Raw genomic sequence first — 14,519 nt, 5'->3', positions numbered from 1 at the left:
CAATTATGAGGGATTGAGGAACATAAATGACAAATTCTTTATAGCGGGCAGTAAACTAAATGATGTAAAATATTCTTCATTAAATGCTACGGGTGTCAGGTATTTATTGCATCTTTATGACCATCATTCTTTCCGGAACAAATGAAACAGTTGTCTTCGGTTTTAGTTACCCTCTGTCTCTGGCTCCACGTGTCACTCTTTTATACAATTATTTAACATAACATATTTCACCATATACAATAATATTCGAAACTCACCGGTTCGATTAATTTAAATTTACATTGTGTTCCGTTAACACATACTTTAGTAGACACAAAATCATATAGCTTTTCTTCAATGGAAACCCACATATGAATTAAACTTTTTGTTCTGACCACTCCTTTGCCCTCCTTCCGCAGATAAAATGATTTTCGGCTTTCATTAGAACTCGTTTTGGAAATCTGCTATGCATTCTTCCATCCCCCCCCCCCCCCTCTTTATGTATTTTCTTTGTTAAAGAGTTTGGGAGAAGAAGGTAACCCAAATAAGTCGGCACTCGTTCGAATGTCACTAAGTTCGAGCTATTCTTTTATTTATTGCACCATCAACGCTTCCTTTATTTTCTAGGAGCTTATTATATTTAAACAATGAATATTGCCAGTTCGCTTTTCATTAAAATTCATAGAGTAACATCAATTGAATCGTAGAAAATAACCGTTGAATATCATTCTAGTTAAGACTCCCTAATCAAATCCCCACCTAATTATTACACAAGTTGACTGGTAGAATACGCAACACTTCATACCTATTACGTAAAGTTCTGTTTGATCATAATTAAATGGTTTTCTATAAGTGGAGGGTTAATAATAACCTTCAATAATTTATCATTAAAGTGAGCAGACAAAACCTACATTAATTATATTCCGACTATTATTGCATGGATTTTGCCATTAAATATAGTATGGATTTCCATAAATGCATAAATATACGAATCCCGATACCAACCAAATTCCCCTACCACCAAGCCGCTTTATAAGGTTTTTGTACTCCACAACTTCTTCTACAATTATCACTTCTGATGAGTAAACCATAATTGGCCCTAGAGATTCCCAAAAAATTCATAAAAGAATCAGAAAATCTTCCATTCACACCCTTTTACATTTTTGCAGTCAACAGAGACTCCATACCTTTGCAACAAAAGGAAGCTTATCTTTTATTGTCACTTGATAAGGTTTCTGTCCTACTAGTATTAGTTATTATTTCAATGTATGTTCATCTATATATGAACCCTTTTACTTTTGCTATTTCAGTCTTCTTCATCCTAACCAGTTGATATAAGGTCTTTTCCACACCTTGTTATTGCTTTTTTAATGAATTTCAAATTTATTGTGAGATTTCTGTTTACACTGAATTATACTATCAAAGATTGATATATGATGGTTTGTGCAATTGCAGTATTTGGTGTTGGAATTTGATCAACAAAGAAGCAGCCATGACTACTGCTATTTCAAGCAGAAGTCCAAATCCCACTAGGCTTGAGGTTTGTTTCAGACTGTCATTTCTGTTACTTTATATATCGTGTTGTGGTTGTTAATTGTTATGGTAAAAGTGGAAGAGTTACTTTAAAATATGGTGTAGTTGAGATATAAATGTATGTGAATTTTTCAGGGGAAATTTATGGGTATGCTTGTTTGTTGGATTCTGGGGCTTGGTTCACTTGTTTCTTGGAATAGTCTGCTGAGCATTGGTGATTACTACTATGCACTGTATCCAGTGAGTCTAAGTTGAAACGATGCAAACAAATCACCTGGATTTTTTGAATTTTTGAATATCTACTGACTGGTTTTATTTTGTCTATGTATTTGAAGAATTATCATCCTTCGAGGGTTCTCACCCTAGTCTATCAGCCGTTTGCACTTGGAACAATGGCACTTCTTGCATATAATGAGGCAAAAGTTGATACAAGAATGCGCAACTTAGCTGGATATACTCTTTTCACCTTAAGCACATTTTTACTCATAGTGGTATGTTCTGCTTTTTATGCTGTCATTTTTTTCGCTCACTCTTTCCATAATCTGTGTTTTCACTTCTGTCCAGTTGGATTTGGCGACGTCTGGTAAAGGTGGACTTGGAAATTACATTGGTGTATGTGCTATAGTAGGTACATTTGGAGTTGCAGATGCTCATGTTCAAGGTGGAATGGTTGGAGATTTATCTTTCATGTGCCCTGAGTTCATCCAAGTAAGTTGCACTAATATTTTTTTAACTTTCTTCTACTTTAATTGCTACATGAAATCCTGAATTAAGTTTGCATTGCGACTCTAATGAATTATGCAGTCATTTTTAGCTGGTCTTGCTGCATCTGGAGCTCTCACCTCTGGTTTAAGGCTACTGACCAAAGCAGCTTTTGAAAACAGTAGCAACGGTCTACGAAAAGGAGTTAGTACGTAATTCTGATCTCGTTGTTGGAAAGTTAAATAGAATAACACTATACTTGGTTTACTTTCAATCCGATGTAAATTGATGTATCATGATATACTGTGTTGAGTTTGCCCCTGTGAGAAACGTACGTAGAATTCATGATTTTGCAGTGTTGTTTCTTGCCATCTCCACATTCTTTGAATTTCTATGCATCCTTCTATATGCATTCATCTTCCCTAAGCTACCAATTGTTAAGCACTATCGCACAAAGGCAGCTGGAGAAGGATCAACAACTGTTGCAGCAGACTTAGCTGCTGCAGGCATCCAAACTCAACCAATCGAAAAGGTAAACTAACTTTTTTTCCTCAAATTAAAAATTGTTCACGACAAAAAAAACTGGCTAATTTCGTCCAGGAAAACCGACCGAAATCGGTCAGAAATTGAGAAAAAACGACCGATTTCCAACCGCTGTCGAAAATTTCAATGCGTTGACTGACAGTCAAATTAATTAAATTTTTTTTATTTAATTTTCAATATACCAACCGAAATCGATCGGTATTAATTAAATTCTTTTTAATTTAATTTTCAAAATACCAACCGAAATCAGTCGGAATTTTAAATATATAATAATTTTAGAAATCTTCCAGATATATATATTTTTTGTATCGCATGTATACTCCCCAACTCGAGATATCATAGCACCACAATATTATATCTTATTACTATATTACTAATTAGTACTAGTATATATTATTATTATTATTTTGTTGAATTCTAATTCTAAATATAGAATATTAAATTTTATTACTAAGCACTAACTACAACCCTTCCTATATTTGCTTTTTTTTGTTAGTCCACAACTGTTGGACTCTATGCATCAAAGCTCAACTTATAAGATGGAAAAGTTGGGACAAGAGTATTTCCCAATTTTCGACCGAAATCGGTCGGAAATTTTGAAAACTTTTAATAAAAAATTATTTTTGTATATTATATACAAGTATGACCAGGTCTTGGTCAAATATTGACCCATTTCCAACCGAAATCGGTCAGAATTATTATTTTTTTTGTCGTGGGGCCACTATTTCCGTTGTGAGAAATATTTTCTTTGACGTTTGCGACCAATTTACTTAATTTCTGACCGATTTCGGTCTGTTTTTTTTTTTGGACGAATTTTACCATTTTTCTAGTAGTGGTTGTAAGTGATTTTCATGATCATAATATTTGATATGTTTCATTCAACTCGACAGGCCGGTGATGATGCTAAGCAATTACAACGTCTGAGTACCAAACAATTGTTTTTCCAGAACATTGATTATGCATTGGACTTATACTTGATATATGTCCTCACTTTATCAATTTTCCCCGGATTCTTATATGAGAATTCTGGTACCCACAAATTGGGCTCATGGTAAGTGTACATGCCAAGAAATCTTTGCTATAATAATTAGCAATACCTCATTAACTTCTTTTTCAACTATCAGGTTGAATGGTCTACATCAATAGTAGTCATTTTTTAAGACATTGGATAAAGTATTAAAATGAAAAATATAGAATGTTCCAATCTGTAGAAGTAGCATTCTGGAACTCCGTGTGATAATTTACAGTATCAAATTGAAATTCAAATGGCACACAGTTCCATATTATCTTGAGCATGTGCAGAGTCAACTTGATATCTTGGAGTTCTCACCCAAAGAAGATAAGACATGCTAGGCTTGATAGAAACTAAGTTGCTTTAACTGCATATTAATATGAAAAATGTCTTTTATATATGAATTACTAATATAATATGTTTTTCTTAAAAAAATTTTTATTACAGGTATGCTCTAGTTTTGATAGCAATGTACAATGTTTGGGATTTAATAGCAAGATGCATTCCACTGATAGAGAAAATCAAGCTTAAATCAAGAAAGGGCCTGATGATCGCGACACTCTCTCGTTTCTTGCTTATCCCTTGTTTCTACTTCACAGCAAAATATGGCGATCAAGGCTGGATGATATTTCTCGTATCCTTCTTGGGACTCACAAATGGTTATCTCACTGTTTGTGTCATGACAGTTGCTCCTCAAGGATACAAGGTTGGTAAAGTTCTTCTTCTGCCGAATATAGAGATGTCCTTTCCTAAAATTTTAACACTTGCTGGAATTTGATTTTTGTAGGGGCCTGAGCAAAATGCATTGGGCAACATACTAGTGCTATTTCTACTAGGTGGAATATTTTCTGGTGTTTCTTTAGATTGGTTGTGGATTATTGGTAACGGGAAATTCTGAGGACTCAAGATGGTATGGTTTGACAGTACAATAGCTAACATTGTTATTTAGTGGAAATGATCGTATACTTCTGGCTTTGAAATCTGCATTTCTTTCCCTTCTTCATATCAGGTTTCAGCTTTTAGGAACAATTAGTGGAGTATAGGGAATGATGAAATTATTTCCCATATGTGATGACTAAACTACTTTGTGGAGATTACTTGAGCCTCTGCATTTGCAAAATAATTGGACTTCTGAAAAAGAATGCAAAAAACAGTAACTAGAACCAACTAGTTGCATGTATATATAGTCAACTAATTTTTGTTCAGTTATTTTCATTGTTTTACAATTGAAATTTTTTACATAGCCGAGCTACCATTGAAGCCCGCAGTAAGATGTATATTCCGGACGTTTTGTTGTGCGTGCTACTAGAAAAAATATTATCTGGCCAATGGTTTTTTCAATATTTAGATTTTCATTTTTTTGTTCTTTTCGGTCCCTTCTTTCATAACTAGAACCCGGACAAGGAAGAGATAAGACGACACTATAGAAAATATGTTCAGAAATTCATAATAGAGTCCATAATGACCGAAATGATTATTTTCATGTATAAGGATCCTAGATTGTAAGTGAGAATACGTAGCTGTTGGAGCTTATTGGGTGATTTGCGGTCGTACCTTATATTTGTGTCACCTTTTATTTTGTACTCTATTTTTAAAAATTATTGATTTGGTAGGTAATTGACAAAAAATCCGTAATAATATGATAATTTCACTCTTGATAGTATTAGCATTAGTATGCTACTTTGGAGATGACCTCATTCGCATTAGCATACTGTAAAACAAGCCCTGATAAACGTAGCAGCATGCTAACATTTGGAGATGGCGTTGTTTTACAGTACCAGGGGTTATTCATTAGCATGCGAGATGGCGTAAAACTTCAGCCAATTACAGTAGCAGCTGAAGTTGTTTCACATTGAAGCTAAAAGTTTATGCTAATGCATGCTGAAGTTATTTATCATGCAGCCAACTGTTTTGTCATGAGTTTTATCCAAAAGTTCAGTCTAAACATGTTGAAGTTATTTAGTTCATTTGCTAAAACTTCAGACTAAACACGCTGCAGTTATTTAGTTCATTTGCTAAAATTTCAGTTTAAACATGCTGAAGTTATTTAGTTCATTTTCGAAAACTTCAGACTAAACATGCTTAACTTTTTGTCTTGCAATATGTAATTTTCTAATGAGTTTTTGCTAATGCATGTTGAAGTTATTTATTTCATTTGCTAAAATTTCAGACTAAACATGCTTAAGTTACTTAGTTCATTTGCTAAAATTTCAGACTAAACATGCTGGAGTTATTTAGTTCATTTGCGAAAACTTCAGACTAAACATGCTTAAGTTTTTGTCTTGCAATATGTAATTTTCTAATGAGTTTTTGCTAATGCATGCTGAAGTTATTTAGTTCATTTGCTAAAATTTCAGACTAAACATGCTTAAGTTATTTAATTCATTTACTTATCATGCTTAAGTTATTTAGTTCATTTGCTAAAACTTCATACTAAACATGCTTAAGTTATTTAGTTTATTTGCTAAAATTTCATGCCAAAACATGTTAAAGTGTTGTCATGCAGTATACAGTTTTGTCAATAGTCCTGAAGGGTAAAGTCATCTTTTTAAAACGATTTTAACAAAAAAAAATAGGTACGGATGCAAACGAAAAAATAAAATGGGTATAAGTTAAAAGGGGGCGACCAAATAGGGTCCCATGCAATTTTTACGAGTTTATTTCCCCAAAGAGTAATGACAATCAAAAAAAGATTTCTATTTTAACGTTGGTGTAAAGTGTAAACCTTCTTTTGAATTTTCCCCAAAATTGGTAAGAATTTAACCAAGATCAAGAAACACTTCGAGTATGCGATTTGTGAGCCATTATCAGGACGATACATACTCTACTTGAAATTGTTTAACTATTAGTAGTTGAAAGATTGAAAGGGCCAGTACTGATTTTTGGCGGTTCTGCAATTATAGAGTGAATCGCATATTGTTCTGGTTTATTTAGTAAGAAATGATATCCTATATCTTTCCCTTTTAAGTATTAATAAAATAAATATTGTAGAATAAATTAGAAAGGTGAAAAATACTACTATGATTAAATACACCAAAGCAAACCCTTGTATACATATTCTAGAAACTTAAAGTAAATCCTAAACCTAAACAAAGGAAAAACACAACGTAAGAGACACACTGTAACATAGGTAACATTGATAATAAAGAATTCTAAATCCTAAAGGAAAGCCATGCGTAAAGAATCAAAACAAAGAAAAACGCAAAGAATACAGCAGTAAACAATCCTAATTTTAAACCAAGAAAACCCTAAATAATGGTAATACACGGCAATTTTGGTTTTTTTCCCCAATAAAAATTATTAGTGATGGCAAGTACAATTATATCCAACTAAAATATAATTACTAAGGGTAAAAAAGGCGAACGACATTTCGATATGAGTTTTGTGCTTTTAATATAGTATAGATAAAATAATTTTCCCTTTGTTGTTTCATGCACTCACACGACATGTGAGGGAAGGTGAAATGGCCGTTACACGATTTTTTTTATGTAGAAAATTACTATAAGGTGAAAAGATCATGAAGCACAAACCTATGGAATTTCAACTAACTCTTCCAGAAAACAATGAGCTGGTCGAAACTATGCTCTCTTTGGCTGCTAAACTTTGAACGCACACACTTCTTCAATGAGAAATATCAACCTTGATGGCAGGGGCAGCCCAACATCATCCGAGACCTAAAGCAAAACCTTAAAAGCCTATATATATATATATATATATATATATATATATATATATATATATATATATTATTTAATGAAATATTATTTTTTTAAAAATTAGACAACTGAGAATGTGAAATTAAAAAAAATGAGAACTTAGTTTTATAAAGTACAGAAAATTAAATGAATTTAACGTTGATTGCATCACAACTGAAATGGGAGAACCCAGAAAACATACTTCCTTCGTCCCAACTTAAGTGACTCCTTTTTTTTTTAGTAAGTCCCTTTCTATATTTGGTAACAATTCAACTTTAAATTTTTTTTTTTACCATTAATGAGATGATTTCTAGCCCACAAAATTTTATGATTTATTTAAGATTACAAGTTTCAAAAGCCTTCCTTTATTTCATAAACTCCATTTCCAGTCAAACTCTTTCATATAAATTGAGACGGAGAGAGTATAATTTATGTAAGAAAAATAAATAATAAGTTAGATTATTAGATATAATTACGTGACCAACTAATGAATAGAGAAATATAATTAAGAAAAAAAGTAAAATAAGATTGATAGAAAACTATTTTATTTATATTAATTAGAGGAAGAAATCGAGTTATTTTTAATTCCACATTCTCACTTGTCTAATTTTTTAAAAATATGACTACATTGTCTTTACTTTTCTTTTAAGTTTCTTTGTTTTTCTCCACCAGTTCATGTATTTGTTTCTTAATCTTGTTGTTAATTGGAAATAATGCTGGAAAACTAAGCACTGCTAGGTCATCAATGCTTTCAGCTTTTAGCATTTGGTGAATGTGATGGAATCTTATTAATATATCTTCTATCCTTTCATATCAGTTGGATGAGTGTGTATAACGTTTTCTTTCTAGTATTTTCACCATTAATAATTATTAGGATTTCTGTTCCTCTTTCTGATGACTTGTTCTCAATGTTGTTATGGAAGGCAAAAATCCATAAAAACGATAAAAAGTGTTGAGGATTGTTGGAGCTTTAAGTGCAAAACACAAATATAGTGGGAGTTTTAATGAAGAATTACGCAGTTGAAGAGAAAACTTAAAAATAGTTATCAAATTTAAGAATAATAACTGTAAACATAAAAAAAAATGTATATATGGACAAAGGACTAAATAATAATTAAGTGAAATAGTTATGTTTAGTCTTGCCCTCTTCATGGCAAACCTCATGGGTGATGAGACACACACCTTAAAATGTCTTGGTGCCTGAACTAAAGTGCTAATTCTATTTTGCCCCTACCTTGAGGGCCTAAACGTGCCGCAAGCGAGTCTTTGACAACACTTCTTGTTCTTGTGGTCTTTTATTTGTGTCTACACACTTTATGTGCTTGACTCTACTACTTCTACTAGCTATGTGGTATTATTCTTATGAGGACACTATAGATTTTGTGCATTTCACATGTCAAATTCTTCATGCTTGCCTTGTGTTTTCTTCCCTACTATTCCTGCACAAGTTCTCCTCATTGCGGCCGTAATGTTTAATGACCAAGACAGGCACGGGAGCGACATATGCTACCTGCCCATCCTCTGAAATATAGTCACCAGGTTATATGCAAGTGACAAGACCAAGCATTTAAGCTCAATAAGTTAATTCGTGTATCTGCTTGACAGTTCAAAAGATGTTTCTCATATTACCAATTCATCCAAAGCATTGCAGCTATTATCCGTTGCAAATATACAGCTGGTTGGTAGCTAATGATACTGACTCTTAAGTGTATACATTATATTTTGAAGCAACTATTGATATGAGTAAGATTCAAGATTCTTCCATATACTTTTTTTCTTTAATTTAGTCACAAAGTCTTTCTGGTGATATATAGTTAAGAGAGATGAAGATATTACACCTGGTAAGGAAAATGTACTCTTGTCAGATGTTTTAGAGAACCGTCTTTATGTGAATTTCATAGCACTGAGGCCATGGGTGCCTTGAGAGGTTTTAGACAACCTCATTTATTTATCTTCTGGAATGAATCCCTACCCTACACTGCTTAAATTTTAAGCACTTTTATGTTTATTCAGTAAGAACATCATTTTGTTTTCGTTATACATGAAAAAGAATGTACATTTATCATTCATCTGTAAAGCTGGAAAAGTTACATTATACAAACATATGTTTCTCGCCTTGTGGTGGAACATCCTCTATTTGGCTTGTCATAGTTTGTCTTTGGGTTGCTACTCGGGTTTGGGGAGTTGATTTCAGTGTTTGAGTATGTTGTTTAACCAAATTCAAATTTGCATATTATTTTTTTTGGCTGGAACAAGAGATAGAGAAATTGATGATATATGAAGACTTCAAGGTGTTGGTATCCTCATGGCTGGAACAGACGATATAACTAATGATGATATTGAAAGCCGCCAAGGTATTGATTTAGACTTGTGCAGATAATAAACATTGCATTTCTAGATTATGATATACTGAAATTTAATTCTCTCAAGTTGCTTGCTTCTTTTGTTTTTTTCTCTCCTTTTTTTTATTTGATAGTCCCTTATTGTGTACAAATGTAGTGATGTTGTTAGAGGTGGAACAGAGGAGCAGCGCAATACTAAGGGAGAAAAATGATTTAGAAAGACGAGCTGACAAGGTCATATCTGAACTGTCCAACAATATCCTCTTTCTTTTTGCATTCATGGGAGGAATTAGCATCTACCTAACCATCAAAATACCAACTGCTACTGCCTTTGCCATCTCTATTCTATTGATGTGTTTATTTTTGGCTGGAACATTCATTCTCGTCGGCATGGCAAAATCAAGGATTACACTAATGAACGCGTTCATCCAGGGTTTTACAGAAAAATATAAAAAGGTGAGAGAAGACGCAACAATTCTAATGGAATTGGAACAGAACAGGAAAAGATGGCTAGCAGCTAATGTTGTGGATAACAGTGAAGGTCTTGTCATGAGCATGGATTTTTTTATTGACAGAGCTAAGAATATTTCTGATGCTATAGATTTTTCTGACTTTGAGAAACATTATTATAAGTTGATCAATTTGTCTTGGGTGCTCGGAGGTATCTACATTCCTGTTGTGCTGGTCCTGTCATATTTCAACTATTACTACGGTGAGTATTTTCTTTTTCTAGAGTCTTTTACATAATGTACAAAAAATGTTTCACACTTTTACTAAATGTATTCAAAGTCTATTTTGGTGCATGTTAAAGCATGATCTAGTAAAATTATAGATCTTTACTAAAATGCAGTTCATTAACAAGTCTAACCATCCTTTGATTTTTCAATTACAGGACAGGATTCCTCGTCACTTGATGGTATGTTAGATTTTTCTTCTCTGGCGCATAAGATTTCCTATTCAATGGCAATGTTAGATACCATTTTCTATTTGCAACAACGGGACTAAGTAGTATAAATACTCTCATCAAACTAAATTTCTTTTTTCTCACAGCATGTCAACATGAACATCGCCAATACCTAGGGTATATATATGTCTCCGCGGCTGCTTTCTTTTTGGCATCCGTTTTCTTTCTTGACTCTTGAAATTATCTTCATGCGGATTGGTAGTCAACTCCTGCCCATTACTTTCTTTAGTTGTCTGGTTATTCTTCTTTTTCATTAATTTAAAATATGCTTCACAGATTATGAGTATGTCCTATTGAAGAGTAACTGTGACCAAGGAAACACCTGTATGCTGAGCTCGACATGGACTCCCTTTCTGTGATCTACCTTATTTTCCTAGCTCCTCCCCCCGTTAAGCGTTGAAGTGTCTAGTCATAAGATATCTTTAACTATTCGTCTAAAAACTGGCAGACTTATAATGATTCTTCAAGATAGATATGTATATAATCTTTAAGCTTTCCTGTGTAGTCTGTGTAATGGATATGCAAATATGATTATAGTTTCCTTGTCTAATTCCTTTTTCACTTGCAGAGGCAAGAAGTACATGGAGCAGTGGATGTTGTCTCTTTAAAAATTATCAATATGGTGCACTGCTGTCTGCCTAGATTATGATTCTCAAACCAGGGGCTGGTGCTGTCTTTTGATGTATGAGATGTTCAAGTTCATCAGTATTAGTAGTGGCAGCAGATCAGTATTTGCATTAGACGATATATAAATACTTGAGTTTTGCCGTGGCAGTGATCTTTGCTTTTGGCTGAAAAATGCAAAACATTATCATATCAATTGCTGTTGGAAGGGGTAGGGGAATTGTGGATTGACTTATCAGCCTACTGCTGCTGTAAATAAAAGCCTCCATCTCCTGAAAATCAGACAACTGAAACGTCATTGATTATATCTTGATTACAGATTAAAATCACTAGTATGTTGACTTATGCTAATTTGCAATTTCTTTCTTGGTTCATTTTCTACCATGTATTTTCTATAGCTCGTAAGATGGTCTGGTTAAAGTTTCAAAATGAAAATCCGGTAATTTAAAGTTTCAATTATTTGTTACACCAATTAGCAATTCTGTAGAAAAAGCTTTGTTACTATTCTCTATTGATGAAACTTTGCTGGATTCTACAGTAGTTCCTCATCTCAGGTAGGAGTAATTGGTATGTACTATGGTGGTTTCAAGTTACCCGTTGTTTGATCTAGTGTCTAGCTTATGCTTCTGGACCACAAAGAGGATCATTTGAGGCACTTTTAAAGTTTTGCAAAAATAGCTATGGGGAAAAGTACGGAAGTTGCCAATTTAAATTCAAAGATACCAACCTCTAGCCCAAAATTAGACACTTACCAAAATTAGCCGAAAATTAGAGATACACGCAAGGAAGGATTCTTCCATTCGAGAATCACGCTAAAGATCTTCCTTCCTTCCTTGTTTTTCAAGCGTATCAATTTTACAGAGACATACATTCTGTAAATCACGGCCCAAAATAGTTTCACTCAAAAATCGATCAATTTCACTATAGAAACAACAATTTCCTTTCGCGATTTCTCTGTAAATTCAGCTTTGATGAGGGAACTACGAACTACAATCAAAATCAAGGAATTAGTGAGTTTTGACCTAATTTTAGCTACTTCAATGACAAATTTACCAATTTTAATTCAGTATGGTGGCCGATGGAATGTTGACAACAATTTTGTATATTACAATGCGGATGCTGTAATAGTTACTCCAAATATAAGTTTTGAAGATTTCGTAGGCGTGATTTCGAAACAACTTATGAATGTTAATGAAATCAAATACACTGTCCAAAACGGTTCTCCACCAATAGTGATACACAATAATATGGGTGTATGTGTATATCTTGAGCTAAAAAAAGCTCGGAATTTACAATGTATCCCCTTTGTATAACATCGACTGAAAAGGATATGGATATGATCTGCTACAATTCAGATTCTGTTGTGATTTCCTCAGAGTGTGCACAAAGCTCAGTTATACATGAGAGATACAATGGTGATACAATTAATATGATTGAGTTTGGGGATGGAGAAGACTGGCAGGATACGGAATCTGATGAAAATACAATAATAACTGACCCTCAATACATAGATGTAGATTAAGGTCAAATTTATAAAGACAATGCTACGATAATTAAAGTCATGAAACACTTGGCAGTAAAGGAAAAATTACAGTTTAAGGTGCATAGATCAAGTGAAAGCAGGTATCAGAATATCTACTGTATAATTATGTATCTCAATATATATCGTAGTTGATGTTAGAAGCATAATTATGCAGAAAATAAGTTGCTACTTGTAAGTCTGTGGTTGTACACTTTAGTTGTGGTTGTCACCGTGTAGTACTGTATAGTCGTTGTATTTTTTTATCTAGTATTGTTGATGGCAATGTGTATCACTATATATCATTGTATTTCATGTCGTTCTGTTTATTGATGGAAAATTTTATATCCTTGTCGTAGGTACTGCTTAGTGTGCATCAACAACAACTGCGATTGGTGTTTTAAGTCTTCGAGCCTGAAAAAAGCAAAACTTTTCAAGGTCAGAAATTTCAGCAAACTGCACTCATGCCCGCTGAAAGACAGATCTTACACACAACGTCAAGCTACTGCAAAACTCATCGACAGTCTTATGATAGACAGGTATAAAGACCCAAAAATAATATACACTCCTAATGACATAATTGGAGACATGAACAAGCTGTATGGTCTTCAAATGACATATATGCAAGCATGAAGATCAAAGGAATATGTAGTTCAACTACAGAGAGTAGGGGGTTCAAAATCGAACTAAAATCGAAAACTGAACCGAAACCGAAACTTAATGGCTTATTGGTATCGGGTTAACGGTTTAACGGACGGGGAACGGATTGAAAATTTTTTATTAACGGCTTATCGGTTTAGGGGTGGATTATTCAATTTTCTTAACGGATAATCCGCTAACCCGTTAAGAATATATATATATATATATATATATATATATATTAAATATCAAAAACCCTTCCACTTCTTCCAGTACTCCATCTCTAAGTTCCAACGCCTAATTCCTAAATAATCAGAACCCTTACGTATTATGCATCAGAAGATCCTAGGCTTGGCTTAGCTTAGCTTATTCTCCCACCCTACAACAAGATTGTTTAAGATGATGTCTATGGTTCACCTCTGCTTTTGTTTTTTTAAAACTAATGCATGTTGTCTATGTTTAATAGAAGAACAACAGTGTTGTGCCACAACTTTTTTCACTCTACAATACATGACACACTACATCATTCTTATGTAGGCGTTAACAGACATGTATGTCTGGACTCAATGTGTAATTTCTTATTCTGAACTTGTATGCTAGGCGGTCAACAAACAATTAATGAACGCAATATAGATTGAATTAGGCCGATAAACCGCCCGATAAGAGCTAAACCGTTACCAATCCGCCCGATATCTTATCGGATGGCTAGCGGATTAATACATTTAAAAGCCGATAACCGTTAAGAGTAATTAACCGCACAATCCGCCCGATAAGCAGCCCTAACTGAGAGGGAACCTGAGTGAATCATGTGAAAAGTTGCCAAGCTACTTTTATATGCTGGTTCTTACAAATCCTATGTCGGTGGTAAGTTTGAAAAAAATAGAGGAAGGCATGTTCATGTATGCTTTCGTTGCACTATATCCGTCTATAAAAGGATGGCAGTATTGCAAATCGGTTGTTGTTGTAG

General features: G+C 33.7%; 2 protein-coding genes across 3 annotated transcripts; both read left to right on the top strand.

Moving 5' to 3' along the window:
- The first annotated feature begins 1,045 nt into the window (after positions 1-1,045).
- On the top strand, positions 1,046-5,098 carry LOC104086548 (equilibrative nucleotide transporter 3-like). Of its 2 annotated transcripts, none has more exons than XM_009590840.4 (10): positions 1,046-1,210; positions 1,435-1,519; positions 1,648-1,752; positions 1,848-2,003; positions 2,077-2,220; positions 2,317-2,422; positions 2,571-2,746; positions 3,648-3,808; positions 4,217-4,475; positions 4,557-5,098. In XM_009590840.4, exons 2-10 carry the CDS (start codon positions 1,472-1,474, stop codon positions 4,665-4,667), a joined length of 1,266 nt encoding a protein of 421 aa, XP_009589135.1. In that variant the 5' UTR covers positions 1,046-1,210; positions 1,435-1,471; the 3' UTR covers positions 4,668-5,098. The 2 variants fall into 2 exon arrangements, with proteins under 2 accessions (XP_009589135.1, XP_018623002.1); XM_018767486.3 differs by lacking the exon at positions 1,046-1,210 and adding an exon at positions 1,220-1,318.
- Positions 5,099-8,089: 2,991 nt separating this feature from the next.
- LOC104086547 (uncharacterized) lies at positions 8,090-11,745 on the top strand. Its single transcript, XM_009590839.4, has 4 exons — positions 8,090-9,818; positions 9,964-10,518; positions 10,699-10,722; positions 11,339-11,745. Exons 1-4 carry the CDS (start codon positions 9,770-9,772, stop codon positions 11,410-11,412), a joined length of 702 nt encoding a protein of 233 aa, XP_009589134.1. The 5' UTR covers positions 8,090-9,769; the 3' UTR covers positions 11,413-11,745.
- Positions 11,746-14,519: the final 2,774 nt, after the last annotated feature.

Source organism: Nicotiana tomentosiformis, chromosome 2 (assembly GCF_000390325.3).
Source record: "Nicotiana tomentosiformis chromosome 2, ASM39032v3, whole genome shotgun sequence".
NCBI classification, from domain to species: domain Eukaryota; kingdom Viridiplantae; phylum Streptophyta; class Magnoliopsida; order Solanales; family Solanaceae; genus Nicotiana; species Nicotiana tomentosiformis.
This window is presented reverse-complemented; position numbering and strand designations above follow the sequence as displayed.

What these genes read in the sequence shown, in the direction of transcription:
- LOC104086548 (XM_009590840.4), top strand. Translation starts at nt 1,472, where the DNA reads ATGACTACTGCTATTTCAAGCAGAAGTCCAAATCCCACTAGGCTTGAG. An exon ending in CAAATCCCACTAGGCTTGAG is followed by an intron (nt 1,520 to 1,647) that starts GTTTGTTTCAGA and finishes TGAATTTTTCAG; the next exon opens with GGGAAATTTATGGGTATGCT. An exon ending in ACCCACAAATTGGGCTCATG is followed by an intron (nt 3,809 to 4,216) that starts GTAAGTGTACAT and finishes TTTTTATTACAG; the next exon opens with GTATGCTCTAGTTTTGATAG.
- LOC104086547 (XM_009590839.4), top strand. Translation starts at nt 9,770, where the DNA reads ATGGCTGGAACAGACGATATAACTAATGATGATATTGAAAGCCGCCAA. An exon ending in TGATATTGAAAGCCGCCAAG is followed by an intron (nt 9,819 to 9,963) that starts GTATTGATTTAG and finishes GTACAAATGTAG; the next exon opens with TGATGTTGTTAGAGGTGGAA. An exon ending in GGATTCCTCGTCACTTGATG is followed by an intron (nt 10,723 to 11,338) that starts GTATGTTAGATT and finishes TTTCACTTGCAG; the next exon opens with AGGCAAGAAGTACATGGAGC.